The following is an 18,266-nucleotide window of genomic DNA, read 5'->3' on the forward strand; positions in this document are numbered from 1 at the left end:
CTATAACATCCTGGCTTGAAAGTGCCAACCTGCCAAGCAGTACTTGAGGCAAGTTTACGGACGTATAGGTACCCTACCATGGAGCCGTTGCGTACGAGCTTTGGCATCTCGCGATCCTCCGAACATGGCTGGAGATAGAGGTTCGAAGTGGCTTAGGTGCGGGCTCGTATCGCTACGGGTTCGGCTTCGGGTGCTTGAATTGGCGGTTCCTCTTATATACAAAGCACGATTGTATACAAATCGGAGGTCGCTGGTCTAGTCTGCGTCATCGCTATAGCATGGGCAAAAAAAAGGGCAAAAAGAAGGATGTGCAAAAACATACAACAGCGGGGATTCGCTAGTGGTCACCCACCTAACTACTAATCCGCCGGTACAATGCTTGTATATGGCTGAGCGGACGGGAAGCCTAATTCTCATTGTCCTATGGTCGTATGTGAAGGATTGGGTGATTTGGTGGTATATGAAGCTATTGCGCTGGCCTCGAGAGCAGTACGGCGGCGAGGACGGCATGAGAGGTTTCATAAGAGGGCTGCGGTCGCAGGAGAGAAGACCAGCACTGGGGTGTGCTCAGAAGGTGGACCTGTAGACATGATGCAGCCCGTCCAGGCCTGTCTCGTCGTCGGTTCTTGAAGACTCGCTGCGGCACGGCGCAGGGCGCTACCGAGATGTAGCTGTGATGGTGACGCATGCCGAGGATGGGACCAGCTTGATGCTGTAGAGCGTAGTAGACGCAGCAGTAGCAGTGGTAATGGTGGTAGTGGAGCGCGGGAGCAATAGCGAAGATCCAGGTGCCTCCTTCCTTTGCTTCAGGAGCCTCGTGGCATAGCGTGCGCAGGCACGTGCGCAGACGCGTCCACGTTCCAAGGCGCGTAAACAAGCCGATGACGTAGCGTGGCTTGGGGCCAGCCATCAACACCTGGCAAGATGGCGCATACATATCCAAGGCTAGGACTTGCCGTTGACACTCCATTATCTTTAACAGCTACATAATGTTCACCACCAAGGCAACCTCACTGCGAGCTCTGTCTCGCGCACCATGCCGGGCCAGATGCCCAACAGCGAGGAGACAGTATGCGACGGACCATGAGCAGCGCACCAAGGAAACGCTGAAGACATCATCGCGATTGACGTGGTGAGTGTTCAACATTGCGACTAAATCCCGGCTGCATACGCCATACTGACTCCCTCAGGCTCACTACGACCGCGGCCGCCGGCGCTGCAGCCCTCTACTACACAACCACCCCATCCACGTCCTCCGCCTCCGCCTCATCCTCCACATCCTCCTCCTCCGCGCGATCTGCCTCTAAGGCCTCCCCATCTCCCCCGGCGTCACATGATACCAGCCGACCAGGGCATCGCCACGAGTCCGAGTACGCCTCCGACGTCCCCAAGCCCGTGGAAGACCGCCACGGCGACAGCGTCACCAAACACAGCATCGCCGCCCACAAGAACCAGAACAAAGTCCGTGAGGGCAAGTTCTCGGGCAAGGAGTTTGACAATCATGAGCAGGTGCATTCGCCTGGGAAGCCTGGAGGTGACTTCGAAGTGAAGCGGTAGGATGGATGGATGGAGGTGACGATGGTCGGAAATGAGGTTGAATGTCGCAGAGCGCAGCTGCAAGTCACTGGACAGACTCTATCATCCGTCGATACGCGTATCCGCGTCAATATCAATGTTGTACGACTACTGTATATAACCCAGCCCAGTTTGATCTCACCATCCGAGTATACAGACTTTGTCGATATCACACCTCCTACTGCGGACCAAGCCCCTCGTCCCTCAGCTCTCTGAAGAACTTGTTGGAGAAAGCCGAATCGACAAATTCCAAAAACTTGGTAACCTGCTTCCCGTCCTCCGTGAAATGCAAGATGAGCGCGTACTCATTCGCGTACGGTCCAATGTCACTATCTGCTGTACTCGTCGCATGCATGATACATGTATTCGCATCTGCATCATGCACCTCTGTGTGAACGGTGACCTAAGGGGATATTAGTTGCTTGCGTCTCAAAACAGAACCCCGCGTCTTACTTTGAAGTTCCTGAAATGTGGAATCATCTGACTGAAGCGCTCGCGGTATTGGGTGTTGTTCATGACTGGCCGGCCAAGAGACGCAGGGAGGACTTGTTGTGTACAATCTTCCGTTCGATAGGCCATTATCTTGTCCATGTTCCACGCATTGTATCCATCAATGACAGCTTTGGCCGTTGCTTTCTGGGCGGCAAGGGTGGACATTGTGGATACGTTAGGCGATTAAAGAAGGAAAATATTGACAGTAGTGCAGTGGTATGTTGCTGTGAGGTTGTATTTAAAGGCTATGTACATGTCCAACTCACCACAGTAGGCTAGCATGAAGCGGGCAGGTGGCGGGGTTGATGCACACATGCTCATCTACCGGTGGTGGATACGCGATGATTTAGGTTTGTAAAGATGCGTCATGCTAGGATGACCGTGTTGCACACCGCAAGCCAACCACGCTAAGTCACCACACCGCGCGCATCTTGTTCTTGTGTACAGGCTACCTCGGCAGCTTCTCGCTGTCTTCGCATGTTGAAACTTTCGCTTATTCTCATGTCTCGATGCCTGCGTGTTAGGATGAACAGCAATATCGCGGATTTGCATGTGATCGCTGACGTAGGCATACATGAGTGCGGAAAAAGCAACAGCGTATACATCCTGCTATCAGCCACAACTATTAAGGAAACCGCGACAAACAGAGAGAACGACACGCTTTTAAACTTCAACGTCGAACTTAAGCTGGCTCTTTTTGGTGTTTGCATCGAGGATAGAAGAGAAGGAAATGGTGCAGCCATTCAGGTCGATAAATACCCTTTTGGACCCTGAGCGGATTGAACTGGGCACAGCGCAGGAAACATGTCAAGCTAGCGAAGGCATTTTGGAGAAATGAAGCCTTTGGGTGGATGAGAAGGGAAGAAGGATAGCGGAAAGATGAGGGGTTATATACAGCCCCAGCATCGGAAGACACATCGTTGCTTTCAATCTCCGCAATTAAGAAGAGGTGAGAGAAGCGAAGGACAGTCATAAATAGCCAGGTTCATTGTTTTGGTATTGCATTTTTGAGAACTCTCAACAGCACAGGAAACATTCTTGCCTCATGTGTGAGTTTTGGTAGAATAACTCCATCGAGCGGATGAGGAACGAATAAGAGTGCCATGTAATCAATCGCTCTTATATCGCACTCGGACACATGTAGTTGGTCTCGCGTTTTTTTTTTGAGAATGAGAGAAAGACGTGGGACCTTGTCGTTCAAGAGATAGGACCGCCGAACTCTCAGAGCAGATCATGTACGCTTCGAAGCATGTTTTTGAAGCGACTTTCAAGCTTCCAGCTGGGAGATATAACTTTGAAAAAAGTACAAAGACCGCCGGCACATGGCCCTGGCACGTCGTGTTTTGTTTCACCGAGATCTTCCAGTCATCGACACTAGCTGCTAGGATTTTGAGAGGAGCACAGCAGCGCGGACATGTCTCGGCGGCATCGAAGTTTTGAAAAAGAGGAAGAGTGCTCAGACATTCGATAAAATGATTCGAGTTTTGATAATAAACACTGAACTGTGTGGATGAAGAAGAAGAAAGACGGAAGGCGTGAGGACGTATTTATACCCGATCACCACCCACTGCCCAAACGTAACATCATCCAGTCATTTAGAAATTGGTCGAGATTGGAAGCCAAGGTACAATCCGAGCCCACTTCCAAAAACACCATCGCATTGAGAAACGCATTTTTGAAGATGTGAAATCCGCTTTCGAGACAGAGGTTGCAAAATCTTCGGAGACGCAGAACATCGCAATGGGCGGGTTGGTTTTTGTGAAAGCGCAGCGCCAGACACATGGCACGATCGGCGTATCATTTCTGGGAAGAAGACCAGAGCTGGCGGAAAAGTCATGATGCTCTTGCTCTGGGCTTTTTGGTGTATGCTCATGCAGTCATGTTTTTTTTTTGGAGCAAGACATCAGGAAGTCGCTTACAAAACATGAGATTGACTTTGGGTATTTTGAAAGGAAGAGAGAGCCCGCGCACATCATTTCCTTGCAGGTATGTTTTGGTAAGGGAGGAAGTAAGTTTTGGATAATGACAGGAAAGAAGGAAGACGAGAAGGGATTATATACCCACACCCAAGCGCCCAACGCTCGGACACTGCAAGATTTCCCGTGATCAAAAGTGGTGGTGGTGATCATCATGATATATATATATTCCACGACCATGCATCTCAATCGTGTTCCTTCTGCTATCTACGTGTACACTCACCTAACGTCTTCGTGCACATGATAGTACTCATTAACGTTCAAAAAGCCTATCGTTTTCGCCATACACTGGCCCATTCATCGCGCCAGTCCACACTGCAGAAAGCGCCGACGCTCAATATATACCAACAGCGCCCAACAGAGAATACACTAAACTATGCAAAATGACATTCAAGAAGCCAAGTAGGAGATACAACGCGAAGGACTGACAAAAAGAGTCATCATCCTAACCGCTATAAGTACGCCCCTCCACCGCCCTTCTCAAACTCCTTTGGATCCCTCGGACTGAGTTCCGAGCCATCAGTATCCACCCTTCTTATCGCCGGCTTATTTTGCACTCTCTCCGGCTCAAACCCTGGACTAGACGTCCGTGGCATATCCCAGTCATCCGAGTACCCTGGCGGCCCGACCGGCTCGTCATCATCATCGCGGCTTGCTATAGGAAGGAGATTTGTTGAATCGCCCTTGACAAGACCCAGCCTCTCTTCCTCGGTAGCAGTAGCTGCGGCTTTACCCTCTCTACTGCTCTTCCGGCTATGCCTACTAGTCGGTCGCACTTTGCTACTTGACGCTTCGCCTGTGGATTCTGAGCGGTGCCGAGAGAAGACATTTTGGAAAGAGAATTGGCGTTTGGCGATGTGAGGGTTCGGTCGTGGTGGGGCGAGGGAGTCGTTTGAATCGGTACGGCTGTGGCGGTACTGCGGGTCGGGGAGCGCGGCGAACTGGATGTGCGTGTCGAGTGGCTTGTAGGATGTGTCTTGTGTCATAATAGTTTGCTTGTAGGATCCGGCGTCTGATTCGCGGTCCGATGCGCCGTCGGCTTGGGGAATCGAGGGTAGTGTCTGCATGCCCATTCCTGCAGTCCCTGGAGCGTGAGAGCTGCCGCGACTACTAGTCGATTTGCCTCGGGAGCGCAGTCTCTGGAAGAAGCCGGGGTGGAAGCTAGCGTTGTCGTCGTCATCGTCGGATTCGTCGGTCGGGAATTGTGACATTCCAAGAGGGGGGTGAATGGTTCGGGTTTGGACAATGGTGCCGCTGCGCGTCGGTGGCCGATTGGGGTCGAGAACCGTTTTACGTCTTCGGAGACCGTCAAACTCCACCTGCTCGCCCTCGCCAATCGGTTCCATATGCTCTTCTTGAATCTTCTTTGCCTCAGCAAGCTCCTTGTGCGACCTAGCCTTTGACAGTGATCTGAGGATTGCCGCGCCGCCGCGAAGGGTGTCGGCTCGGGGCTCGTATTCTGGTTCTTCCATCTCTGCGACAGTTCGCACTTGGTCGAGGTCGCCCTTGAAGACGGCGGAGTCGGGAACGTCCTTGGCCGACTTGGAGAGCTGTAGTAGCACGACTCCGGAACAAATCTGCAAGAAGCCCATGATGACGGTGACGATCTGAAGCGGTGTGCCTTTGAAACCCTGGAAGAGGACGGCCGAGGTGACGATAGTCGCGGAAGTGAAGAAGACATAGTAGGTTGGTGTTACCAAAGCAGCGTTGAACAGATTCAAAGCTTTCTGGGCAAAGCTTAGCATACTCCACATGGCCAAGAAAGAGTGAGGGACTTACGTTGAGGTAGATGATCTCCGTCAACAATGTGACAACCACAAAGACGAGCAGCACATAGAGGAACCATTCCTTAAACTGTCCGCCGTATGTGCCAGAAGCCTGCGCCACTACAGCAGCACCAAGACCTTGGGTTGCGACAACACTCAGCCCTCCGATCAGACTACAGATGGTGATGTAGACCATCATGGTCTTCTTCCCGTACTTTGGGCCGAGCCAGAGAGCAATGACAACACATGCGACGATGACGACACCTGCATAGCTGAGAAAGCCGGGCGCAATGACCCATTTCTTCATGTCTTGAATACGCGCGACAGACGACTGCTCTGGTGCGTTTACTGCAATGACAACAGATCCGATGATGCAGTTGAAGCAGCCCACCTTTCCAACAAAGCTCAAGCGTTCCTTCAAAAATATAGTCGACAGTATAGCGCAGATAACGACGGAGAGGGCGCCCATGGGGGTTACGAGGATAGCGTCGGTGAAAGCGTATGCGACAAGATTACTGCCAGGTATTAGTAGGATGTTCAGACGTGATGCCTCGCAGTCTGTACCATATCTCTCCAACAATCATGAGTGTCATGCCGAGCCACCACCAGGCGTTCTTGAGGTACCCGTAGCCTTCTCCCGCCTCTTCATTGTACTTCTTGTTCGCCTGTAACAGACCATGCTTCTTGATAACAAACGACGTGCCGATGAAGACTCCCGATGCAATCGCCAGGACGAGACCAATAATTTTGTACGAGCCTGGACGGGTTCCAGTGTCGCCGCCCATGCCACCAGCGCGGGCATCCAGTTGGGCGGCGGCATGGAGGACGTGTGCTGTTGCGTCCATGGTTTAGTTGGGTCGCAGCGTGTGCTACCAAGTGCTAGTGCACCGGCGACTCGACCTGGGAGTGTAATTGATTTTGAAGCTGTTTTACCGCGGAAGCATGGATAAAACTGTTGGCGACTTCAATGTCTTGTGTGAAGGTGCACGAGGCTCACGTGGAGGAACGCTGGATCGCGGAGGCAGGCACGCTTTGGGAAGTCTGTTTGGACAGGGTCCAGGGCGCCACGGAGATGAGAGAGGAAGGCGCGGAGCGGTCGCAGAGGAAGTCGCAAAGATCGGAGAGGAAGGCGCGAGTGGTAGGGGCGTTCTGTTGGTGAAGTACGAGGAAGGCGCAGTCTTCGGTGCAGATGCGGGCCGTTGGTGCGTAATCGTGGTGCGTACAGCTGAAGGGTCTAGATGCGTAGGTGATTGGTGCGCGGGTCGTCGTGGTGTTTACACGGCTGTTGGGGGCTAAAGCGTGGCGCAGAGGGGCAGTCAAACGCTGTTATACAAAAAGTCGCGGCGGAGATTGATGGAGTAAACAGAAACATGCGACAGTAGAGGCCGTCCCGCCGCCGTCAACATGTAATCTTGCTGCAGGGGCAACGGCGCATGGATCGTGGGTGTCCGGGGGGCTCTGAGACGTCACCGGCCAAGAGATCGGCGCCCGCCCACCAACGCTTGACAGCTGCCGCGCCAGAAATAGATGATCAACGCTCGACTGCCAGTACGCGACGTGTGATATTCCTCCACTGCTGCACCTCCAGCGGCATGATTGCAGCAATTGAACATGGCAGTTGAAATCGACGACCACCAGGACATCTTCGCCGCCGCCAGCGTGGCTCAGATCCATGAAGCCCTCGGCCAATTGCATGAGCAGGAGGCCAGCGTCACCCAGCGCCTAAACGCCCTCATCGCCTCGCAGAAGGATCTCTCGCGCGAACTCGGTCGCCTCGATCTGCTGCGCGCCCACCTCGGCACCCAAGCGGTCAATACGCGAGCCATTAGCAGTGGCATGCTCTCCGACGCCGCCTCGACTGCGAACCGAATCTCCAGCGCCGTCAAGCGATTAGACCAAGAACAGTCCAACGTCAAGGCCACACTCGAGGTGGTGGAGCAGGTGGCAGAACTGAAAGCATGTGTGCTGGGCGTACATGGATCTATGGGAGCTCCCCAGGACTGGGAGACGGCAGCGGGCTATCTCAGTCGCGCCGCCAAGATACCCGACGACGTCGTAAATGGCAGCTTCGCAGAGGAGATTGTACCTACGGCCGAGGTGCCTGACCCGCCGCGCGTGACACTAGATGCAGCAGCAGAGTCGCTGTGTGGCCTGTTCCTGCGCGAGTTTGAGAAGGCCGCCCAAGAGGGTGATGGTTCCAAGGTGACGAGGTTTTTCAAGCTGTTTCCCCTGATCGGACGGACAAATGTAGGACTGGATGCATATGGCCGCTATGTCTGCCAGGGAGTAGCTTCACGCGCACGCACAAACTTCAACTCTGCTGCGCCAGCCCAGAGGAATGAAGGCTTCTTCTACGGCAATACCATCACAAAGCTGTTCGAGCACATTGCCCAAATCGTCGACGGTCATGAGCCGTTGGTAGAGCGCCACTATGGACCAGGCATGATGCAGAAGGTCATTGAACGTTTGCAGATCGAGGCTGATGTTCAAGGTGGTATCGTGCTTGACACATGGCATGAAGAGCGCCACATTGACCGCAAACTTACCGATATCAAATCATATGCCTTTTCCTTCCTTGTCCAGAGCTTCCTGCCTTCCCAAAAACCTGCCGCCGGAACACCGCGCTCTAGCTCTCCAGCCAACGGTGCTGGCCGGGCCAGCGAGGATGAAGGAGTGGACATGAAAGAGATTGACGGTTTGCTCGGAGAGGGCGCGCTGATGCTGGGACGCTATGCCTTGTATGCGCGTTTCCTCTCAGATAAGTGTGCAGTAAGTGCGGACACATGTGTGTATCTTCATCAGCTTACCCTAGCAGCCCTCTGAACCTGAAGACCGCATCGACTACGGCTTGGTGATGCCCAACTTCCTAGCTACCAGTAACCTCCACAAGAAAGTCAACAGCCATCTCATCGAGCCCGTTAATGCAATGACAACCTTCTTCTTCCGACGATCGGTGGAGAAAGCTTTCCAGTTGGACGAACCACCAGCAGATCTCACACTGAACCCTACCAAGCCTCTTGGATCCAACCCACCCTTCATTACCTCCGCTGTAGACGACGTCATGTACATTGTCAATCAGGTCATTCAGCGAACACTAGCAACTTCACAACGTGCTGTCGTCTCTAGCGTCGTGCCTGCGGTCAGCCACATTCTAGGTGCCGAGTTCATCGGCATGATCCAGCGAAAGATGCGCGACGAAAGCTACCCTAAACCCGTCATTCAGGGAGGTCTTCCTCCAGAGGACAAGGTCATTGCGTTCCTGGTGCTCATCAACAATCTCGACATTGCGAACGACTACGTCAAGCGCATAGTCCAGCAGCAACTGGGCCGTCAATCACAAGGCGGTGAAGATGATGTGAAGTCGCCACTGCACGACCTTTTTCCGTTCGGACATGACGCTGTATTCGTCGAGAACACACTGAAGGCAATGGAGAAAGCCTTTGCGTCCAAGAGCGGAGATCTCCTCAACGACGGCATCACCGTACTGTTCTCCAACGTCCTAAAGCCTCGCATTCGACCCATCCTGGCTGAAGCATTTCGAGATGTCAGATACGATCCCGAAGATGGCGAGAACGAAGACGAAGAGGAGGAGGACGTCGATGTGGTGAAGTCGCGTTTCGACCGTGGTTGGGGAGTTGTGATCCGTCCCATCAAGCGCATTTTGACCTCAGCAAACTTCGACCGACTCCTCGCTCTGGGTCTAAATTCCCTTGCTTCTTCACTCGAGAAGCGCATCAAGAGCTACTACGGTAGAGTAAATGAGTTGGGTGCTGTCAGGCTCGAGCGCGACATCTCTGGTATCATCACAGCGGCTACAAGTGGCGGCGCATACTCACTCCGCGACGTCTTCCAGAAGAGCACGCAGATGACGCTGATTCTCAACATGGAAGACGACGAGTTTGCAGAAGTGGCGGAAGATACATCAGGCGATTCGGGCATACCCTGGGTTCTGGATATTGAAGAGAGGAAGCGAGTAAGAGCCATCGTCAAAGGCTGATCAGATGATGCCTGGAATCGTCCTTCCGGAGCGGGGTTCGTAGACGGAGGAGCATTCTTGGCACGCAATCTATACAAATGAACCACTGCCATCCGCCTCGGTAGTGGATTATTGTCCGCAAATGATTTTCTCTGTCTCCTCGTATCGCGACTGCTGGTGGCACCTTATTAGTACCACGCTGCGATCCGTTGCAACCGAGTGACATGTGGCTCGTGCCGGCTTGGCTGAACTCTCACACCTCTCACGGGGAACATCGCACACGATCAACTTCATCTTAACCCATCGGCGATATCCTCTAATCGCTATTTCATTTCCGCATCGAATCGCACGACATTGTTACGTTGCCAGGCGACTATCGGCCCGTCGCGCACGCCACGATGAGGCTGTCACCCGCAAAGATCCTGATCCCTTGCATCTCGCTTCTCCTGCCATCCCTGTCTTCGGCCCAATGTCCGCTCTATCAGAATTACGCTGCGCAATACCACGAACCCTTCACACAAGGGACGTGGAATCTGAGTTATGCTAGGCCGATCGTGCCGTGTCGGACCTATCGGTCGGAAGAGGTGGAGAAGACAATTGAGCGGTTACGGGGTGTTGTCAAGGATCCTGATCTTTTTCGTGTATGACGCTGCTGCAGTGTTATGAAGATGAGATGTTGATGTGATAGCAGATATTCGAGAATACGTGGCCGAGTACATTGGATACGACTATCGCATGGCGAGGTTGGTCAAATACGACCAGCGACCCTGACTCATTGGAAGGACCTCTGATGAGCATGAAGCCTGAAGAACTCACCTTTGTCATCACGGGTGATATCGAAGCAATGTGGCTGCGCGACTCTGCGAACCAACTCCAAGCATACATCTCGGTCTTGAACAAAGACGACAGTCATGACAGTCTAGCCGGTCTATTTCGCGGAGCCATAAATCTGCAAGCACGCTACATTCTCGAAAACGCGTTTTGCAACGCCTTCCAAGCACCGGATGAGAGCGGTGTTGAACATAAGAGCAGCATGAATAGCGACCGCATCAACCCGTCGTTCGACTACTACAAAGTCTTCTCCTGCCAATGGGAACTCGATTCCTTGGCATCCTTTCTGCAACTATCCGTCGACTACGTAACAGCCACAAAAGACTACGATTTCTTTGAGAAGAGCAGCAACTGGACCAAAGCCGTTGAACAAGTTTTGAACACGACAGAGAGCATGACGATAGATTCCTACACCGAGGACGGAGAATGGCAACACACGCCATACACATACTGCGCTCCCTACGGCGGCACCCCGATCAACAACTGCAACGGCAGTCCACACAAAGGTAACATCGGCCTCGTACGCTCCTTCCACCGCCCCAGCGACGACGCATGCACATACCAATACCTGATCCCCTCCAACATGATGTTCTCCTCCGCCCTCAACACCTCCTCAACAATAATGTCGCGCATCACTTCTCGCGAGAACCCGCTAGCCGCACGCATGCAAGCGCTTAGCACAGCGATAAACCGGGGCGTGGAGAAGTATGGCATAGTCAACGATCCCAACTTCGGCAAGATATACGCGTATGAAGTTGATGGCTATGGCTCGGTGAATATCATGGATGATCCTAATGTTCCTTCGTTACTTTCAGCTCCGTTTTTGGGGTACACGACACTGCGTGATCCGATATATCAGAATACACGACGCAAGATTTTGTCGAGGGATAACCCGTATTACGCCGTCGGACCCGTAATCACCGGTGTAGCAAGTCCGCATACCCTGCCTGGTAGACCATGGCCCATGGCGCTTATCATGACCATTCTGACGAGTGAGGACGACGATGAAATTGTTCGGAATTTGATGTGGTTGGTGCAGAGTACTGATGGGTTGGGGCTTATGCATGAGAGTGTTCATGCGAGGGATAAGGGCGTGTGGAGTCGGCAGTGGTTTAGTTGGGCGAACGGGCTGTTTGGGCAGATGATACTGGATTTGGAGAGGAGGAAGCCGTGGGTTTTGGGTATGAGCTTTCAATAGTGGCCACAGATGATCCCCATCGTTGGATGCTTTGTTGGATGCAGTCATAGCATTTGTATGCCTTTTCGCAGGTATCTTTGAGTGACTGACTACTAGGATATCTACATTGAGTTTAAAATCTTCGACCTTTGCTAGAATAAAGTATTGATATGTCTACATGAAGATAAGGAAGCTCAATCTTTACTATGGTCAATTACCAAGATGTCTACATAGGCTTAGAGAAACTTGATCCTCTACTGTCGTCAGTATTTGTGAGGACTGCAAGAGCCCTTGTTGAAACGGAGTTTAACCTGACAAGCAATACGAAGAGCCATGCGCACAAACTTCAGATCGGACCTGCACATGGTCTCATCAATTTGACAAACCTTGCCAGCGACACCTGAAAGAGATTCAGAAAAGCTCGATGATCAGGAACGGATGCACTACCTAGGCTCGCGCCTTTGCCATTACCCTGGAATACGTTGAAGATACCAGGGCGACAACCAGCGATCCAGGCAAACAGCATGGCAGCCCAGTGCTGCTTGAGATTCGCGACACCGTAGTCTTGCTCCCTGATAAATCCGAAGATGAGACCAAGCTTAGGATCGGAGACGTTGTTCTTGGCGTATGCTGCTGAACCAAGGTCGTACTTCACAGCGACGAAATGAATGTGAAGGCTAAATTCCTCGTGCCACTTCTGCCAGGTGGTGTTGAAGTCCGGTAACAAGGTAGAAGACTACCAGTACGGACCATGTTTGAGCAGCCACAAACCACCAGCTTTGATCTTGACGTCTAGATGACCAGTGCTGAGATCAGCCATTGTACCGAGAAACTCCTTTGTGCGGGGGGTGGAAGTCGCAGAGTTTCAGATGTCTCTGGTCTCCGACGATTGGTTGGGGGAGGCAACCTCGACAAACTCTTCGAAGGCGGTACGGGCGCGGGTGCGTCTTGCCTCTGATCAAGTTGGCATACGAAGCTCTTCAAACTAACTGGAGTTGTGGCAGGGACATGTTCCTGAAAGAAGATTTACTGGTCGATGGAGCTGATGTTGTAGACGTCAGACCTATCTATAATCTGATAATTCTCCTGAGTAGAAACAAATGTATTCCTAAACGCTATCTAGCCAATCCGTAATTTCTCCTTCTAGCTGCTATGACAGATTCTTGGCTATCTTCGAGATCAAAATTTGGGCAAAAAGGATGCCACCGCGTCGATCAACCTCACGCCGAGACCGTCGGGACAGCAAAAAGACAGCTGACTGATTCAAGCGAGGCTCGAACTCGCGACCTTTCGCGGACTACACAAGATGTGAGGCGAACGTGATAACCAACTACACCATCGAACCAACTTTGATGCCAGAATGGAAAAAAAGTTGCAATATATTTTGCAAAATTGCGAAGGAGCGAGCTCGAAAGACGAAGGTGGGGCTGAGTGCGGGGCAAAGGAGCTGTCGTGGCATCGGTACGCATCTCCACTGAGAACTTCCACCAAATCAAGTTGGGCGTAAGTTGCGTGCTGACTTCTGCTGACACGATGCACCGCTTGTAACCGCATGGAGCTGGTGGTAAAATCGAGTGCCCAACATGGCATCGGACGTCTGACGAAGGGCGTTGCTTACTCCTACACCTATTAGTACAGCCTCTAGTAAGGTCTCTCTTACCGGCAGCTCCTCTCTCGGGCTTCAACATTGCCTGGATCTGGTCCTCGCCCGTCATGTCGACCCTCAAAGAGCAGCTGCCATGGACGTTGTCACCGCTCATCGTCAACGCGCCCATGGCGGGCTTCGCAGGCGGTAAGCTCGCGTCAGCTGTGACACTCGCTGGTGGCCTCGGTATGATCGGGAGTCTACGCAGCATGGACGACTTGCGGAAAGAGTTGGATATCGCGACCGAAGCTTTCAAGGACAGTCCTAAATTATCGGCGTCGCGTGTTCTCCCAGTTGGCGTCGGCTTCCTTCCCTTTGTGCTCAAACTCGAAGACATTCTTCCGGTGTTCGATGGCTACAAGCCCGCGGTCATCTGGTTGTTCGTGCCGAAAGATCTGGTCGACTACGCGGAATGGGTACCAGCGATACGCAAGGCTTCACCCGAGAGCAAGATTTGGATTCAACTCGGTAGCGTCGCAGCGGCTCTTCACGTTGCGAGGATAGCGCGACCAGACGTGCTGTGTCTCCAGGGCGCAGACGCCGGTGGTCACGGCTTCGAGAAAGGCGCAAGCATCGTCTCGCTACTACCGGAGGTGACCGACGCGCTCGCTGCGGAAGGCTTCTCACACATACCTCTCGTCGCCTCAGGTGGTATCGTCGACGGACGCGGTGTTGCTGCAGCACTCACCCTCGGTGCCGAAGGCGTCGTGATGGGAACGCGTTTCCTCGCTTCTAAAGAGGTGAACGTCCATCCGATGTACCAAGCCGCAGTCCTAGAGGCACAAGATGGCGGTCAGGTGACGACGCGTTCGAAACTATTCGATCAGTTGCGCGGCCCCAACGTCTGGCCGGAGCTGTATGATGGGCGCGGATTGGTGGCACAGAGCCACAAGGACTTTGCGAACGGCATGAGCCTCGAAGATATACAAAAGTTGCACAATGAGGCCGCTGCAGATGAAGATAAGGGATACAGTACGGGGTTGCGAGGACGCGCAGCAATTTGGGCTGGCACTGGTGTGGGGTTGGTGAAGGAAGTGCAAAGCGCGGGCGAGATTGTACAGAAGGTGCGGGAAGGTGCGAAAGATTTCATGGTCAGGGCGGTAGCGAGACTATGAGAGCATTGTTGTTTACATTGAGTCACGCCAAGAAAGTGAAAGTGAACGCGACTGCGACGGGAAGGAGCGATCATTGACCTCCGATGACGTCACGTGTTTGGTCGCAAACTTTGGGGACCTTGAAACTCCCCAGGTGCACGGCAACGAAACATTGGATTTGTTGTGTTGCAGGGCGTCGGATCAGTCTTGCTTACTGGTTGTCGCGTAGGCTCGTCTCCTTGATCAGCTGATGATCTCGTTTCTTCTGCTTTTAATTGCGGCGTCGCGCATCCCTACGCGTAATTGAATAAGTACCCAAACAAGTGGCGCATCCTGTTCATCAAGCAGCTTCCGCTCACTTCAAAGCTGACAGACTTTCCTCGCACACTTTTCATTCATTTACATCATGTCAGCTTCTGTTTCATCTTACAACGAACTCCGCGCTTCTGGAGGCTTCATCCAAAGCTCTATGGACATGCTGCGAGTGCATTTGTCGCTCTTTGGGCCTTTGGAGTCTTCAGTCGAAGTTGCGGACACCCTCGGCCCAGATTTCAAATGTGAACCCTACACTACCGACGGTCATTCCTTTCACAAGATCTCCACCTCGCCCGCAACGGAACCACCGATCTCGTCGATCAGCGTAAACATAGACAATCTGGATACATGGGGATACAGATGGGAAGGAGAGCATCGAGACGATAACGAAGACAATCAAGAGTGGGTCGAACCCGAGAACGACGAGGATCGGGCGCTTTTGCGCTGCTGCGGCATGGCTTGCCCACCACCTCCGCCGTCCCTCGAGGTGCTGCCTACTACAAATCCTTTCGTTACCGTACACGACTACATCACTCAAGTCCACGCTTGGCTCCAGACTCTGAAACCAAGTATTCTGGCAGCTATGGACGAGTTGAGCTCTCCATCAACAAGACTCTACAGCAGCTTGGTGATCCTGAGGGTTTTAACGTTCGAGGAAGACATAGGGGCGGATAGACTGTGGGAATCAGTTGAGCGACATGTACGACGACGCAGAGGCGGCACGATGCTTTCTTGAACACGTCAGTATAACACATCTTTTGCGTGGAGACGCGACGGTGGCATCGTAAGGTGAGGCAGACATTAGACCCATTAGATCATGTATCTGATCGCAGGGTCGAAGATCGAGGTTCCTACAAAGTGTAACGCTTGATCTTTCGCTCCGCTAACGCCTTTCGATGATGTTTGTCAAATCAGTTTGATCAGCTGTTTCTCGCGTTGACCCATCTCCTCAATGAATCGGTCATACCATTCATGGGGTGTCAGATTCAATCTCGCCATCATCTGGTTCAGTACCATCTGCCTGAACCTCCATGCTCTTGGTTGTTTTATACATTGTCCTCGTATCCAAGATTCGCGAAGGGGACCTTGCTCGGGGAGTTCCAATTTCAAACAGATGGCACCCACTCCTGCTCTTTTGTATACACCTGGACCCACTTCCCTCACCATCAGCGCGTTGTGCTGCATCTGAATTTGAGAGCCTGATTTGCGTGCAAGCAGAGGTATGGCAAGCACCTCAGAATGCTCTTCGAAATACTCAACCTCATCATCCCATTCGAACAAGCACAACGCTGGTACTTGGTCTGAAGCGTCTTGTACACACTCCCAAAGGTGTGCGTGAAAACCATTGCGTGCCTTTATGATGGGTGTCTGGAGTACGAGTGCAGCTTCCACAACGTCGCCAAGAACTAGCGGACCCCGCGTGTGATAAATGATCTGGACGACTTGAGTGCAAGTGCTGTACTGCCAAATGTCCAGATTCCACCTTTCCCATTCGACGGTGCATTTTGATGACGACCATGACCAGCTTGGAATGACTCCTGGTTCAACTTGATGGGTTGTACCGCCTGATTTACGATGCCATAGAAGATCGAAAAGCAGGGTGTCTTCCCACAGGCCGGCTATGTATTGGTTGCCGATAGAATTTGCTCTGATTCGGCTGGCAAAGGCAGCAATTGCAGGTAGTTTATCTTTCGCAAATGTGAGGGTTCGCCAAGAATAGCCTTCTACAATCTCATACCATAGATCTTGTAAGGAGCTTCGAGATGCAGAGGGACACACCAAAACGGATCGTGGTAGGTTGACGCTACCTTCTGGCTCACCCTCACAGACTGTTCTTTCTCGACAAGACCAACTCACTTCCTTGGGACCGAAGTGAAGCACTCGGGGTGACAGACTGAGTTCTTGGAAGGTCCATCCGCGCTTGTACAACGGCCATCCATCATCCGTCCTGTGATGTAAGTCAGTTTCCCGACTACCAGGCACATCGAACTTTTGTCGCACGTATAGCCAAGGATATGCAGGCAGAAGAGAGCCCATACGAAGGGTTGGGGTTGATTTGAAGAGCCCCTCAGAAGCGTTTCGTGCCCCGACCGCTGCAATAGTCACATGTGCGTTCTCATAGACATCTGCCATGCGGGAAGCCTGTTCACGCCAGTCATCTTCATCGTCTTGCACGATACAAAGGCTATCGATCCAAATGCTGTCAATTCCAAGCTCTTTGCAGACTGATAGGGCATCCTGATACGTCTTTGGGAGATTCTCTATCAGTATGCCCGTTTTGATGTGTTCACTGCGGTTTTGACCACTGGTCCTGGTGAGGGTTTTCCCGTTCCCCCAACAGTGACTCAAGCAGGCATATCGCTTGGGTGGCGCATCTTCGTTGAGAGTGATGTTTTTGTCGCCAATGAGCAGAAATCTAATGCCTTCCAGTGTTTTACTCGTTTGTGCACTGTCTACCGAGCACTTGGGATGATCTGAAACACACTCGCTCATCCAGGCCTTAGTAGTATCGAAAGTTGCGTTTGATGAAGTTTTTCCGGGAAGCAGAGCCATGGGCCTTCTGTCGAAAGCCGTAACTACTCGAGAGTCGTCTACGAATATAGTCAGACCCCACAACAGTCTCACAATAGAAATTATCGAAGCGAGCACATACACACGAGAGTAGAGATGACAATACGTACCAGAGCTTCTTACTAAGCACTCAAAGAACATCCAGAAACTAGGCAACGACCCGAGTTCACCATCACCTACGTGATATACATCAAGTTCGCCATTTTTTCTGAAGTTCACGTGTGCGGGTCGTATCTGCGTTGTGGTATCAATCCATTCGAAAAAGGCTTTTGCCAGATGAAACCACAGACAGTCATCTCTTGAGCCTTCGTAACTCCAGTTTTGTATAGGATAACTACAAATGTTATGCTCCTCGAAATCGGCGCAGTATCCGCAACTATGGGCGACCAGATCCGAGTGAGAGAACATGAGGAATGGATATTTATCGGATGTCGAATACTATTCAGTCCTTCTGGAGCGTGCATTCCGTGGCAAAGAAGAAAAAGCAGGTGAACCTTGGAATGTACAGCGAAGACAGTAAAGAGGCTGTGGCTAATATACGCTAGCGCGGGCTTGTGACAATCCGTATGACCCGGAGAACAGCCTAAAATCTGCGTCTAGCAATCTCATCGATGCTTAGAGAGGTGCGCAAGAATCAAAGAAGTTGTAGAGGTCTTCGATTGTACAGCTGCCTAGGTACATACACTGAACACTCAGGGTCATTTTGCAAGGACGCTCAGGTAGAAGATCGATGTATTGGAAGAAAAAAAAAGGCCATCATCAACGGCATCTATTCGATGGATCAGATAGGGCTACGACTAGAACAACGATCCAATCAAACAAAAGCCCACTACACCCACCACCCAGCC

At 52.1% G+C, this 18,266-nt stretch overlaps 6 protein-coding genes and 1 non-coding gene across 7 annotated transcripts; 4 read left to right on the forward strand and 3 right to left on the reverse strand.

Annotated features, from left to right (window-relative positions):
* Window positions 1–989: 989 nt before the first annotated feature.
* On the forward strand, window positions 990–1,557 carry J4E87_000877 (uncharacterized protein; the record flags this gene model as incomplete). Its single annotated transcript, XM_049372529.1, has 2 exons — window positions 990–1,132; window positions 1,191–1,557. 2 exons carry the CDS (start codon window positions 990–992, stop codon window positions 1,555–1,557), a joined length of 510 nt encoding a protein of 169 aa, XP_049237187.1.
* Window positions 1,558–1,753: 196 nt separating this feature from the next.
* On the reverse strand, window positions 1,754–2,232 carry J4E87_000878 (uncharacterized protein; the record flags this gene model as incomplete). The annotated part of the gene is made up of 2 exons (XM_049372530.1): window positions 1,754–1,911; window positions 2,061–2,232. The coding sequence occupies 2 exons, from the start codon at window positions 2,230–2,232 to the stop codon at window positions 1,754–1,756; spliced, it is 330 nt and encodes a 109-aa protein (XP_049237188.1).
* A 2,263-nt stretch (window positions 2,233–4,495) lies between these two features.
* J4E87_000879 (uncharacterized protein) lies at window positions 4,496–6,654 on the reverse strand (the record flags this gene model as incomplete). The annotated part of the gene is made up of 3 exons (XM_049372531.1): window positions 4,496–5,770; window positions 5,823–6,324; window positions 6,374–6,654. 3 exons carry the CDS (start codon window positions 6,652–6,654, stop codon window positions 4,496–4,498), a joined length of 2,058 nt encoding a protein of 685 aa, XP_049237189.1.
* A 766-nt stretch (window positions 6,655–7,420) lies between these two features.
* Window positions 7,421–9,806, forward strand: J4E87_000880 (uncharacterized protein; the record flags this gene model as incomplete). Its single annotated transcript, XM_049372532.1, has 2 exons — window positions 7,421–8,578; window positions 8,625–9,806. 2 exons carry the CDS (start codon window positions 7,421–7,423, stop codon window positions 9,804–9,806), a joined length of 2,340 nt encoding a protein of 779 aa, XP_049237190.1.
* Window positions 9,807–10,520: 714 nt separating this feature from the next.
* J4E87_000881 (uncharacterized protein) lies at window positions 10,521–11,814 on the forward strand (the record flags this gene model as incomplete). The annotated part of the gene is given in 2 exon segments (XM_049372533.1): window positions 10,521–10,528; window positions 10,548–11,814. The coding sequence occupies 2 exon segments, from the start codon at window positions 10,521–10,523 to the stop codon at window positions 11,812–11,814; spliced, it is 1,275 nt and encodes a 424-aa protein (XP_049237191.1).
* Window positions 11,815–13,052: 1,238 nt separating this feature from the next.
* J4E87_000882 lies at window positions 13,053–13,138 on the reverse strand. The gene has a single exon. It is a non-coding gene; the product is annotated as a tRNA-Val (tRNA).
* Window positions 13,139–13,345: 207 nt separating this feature from the next.
* J4E87_000883 (uncharacterized protein) lies at window positions 13,346–14,553 on the forward strand (the record flags this gene model as incomplete). The annotated part of the gene is made up of 2 exons (XM_049372534.1): window positions 13,346–13,354; window positions 13,432–14,553. 2 exons carry the CDS (start codon window positions 13,346–13,348, stop codon window positions 14,551–14,553), a joined length of 1,131 nt encoding a protein of 376 aa, XP_049237192.1.
* Between the last annotated feature and the right edge of the window lie 3,713 nt (window positions 14,554–18,266).

The sequence above is a fragment of the Alternaria ethzedia genome (assembly GCF_023757985.1).
Source record: "Alternaria ethzedia strain BMP 0044 chromosome Unknown scaffold_2, whole genome shotgun sequence".
In the NCBI taxonomy this organism is placed as follows: Eukaryota; Fungi; Ascomycota; class Dothideomycetes; order Pleosporales; family Pleosporaceae; genus Alternaria; species Alternaria ethzedia.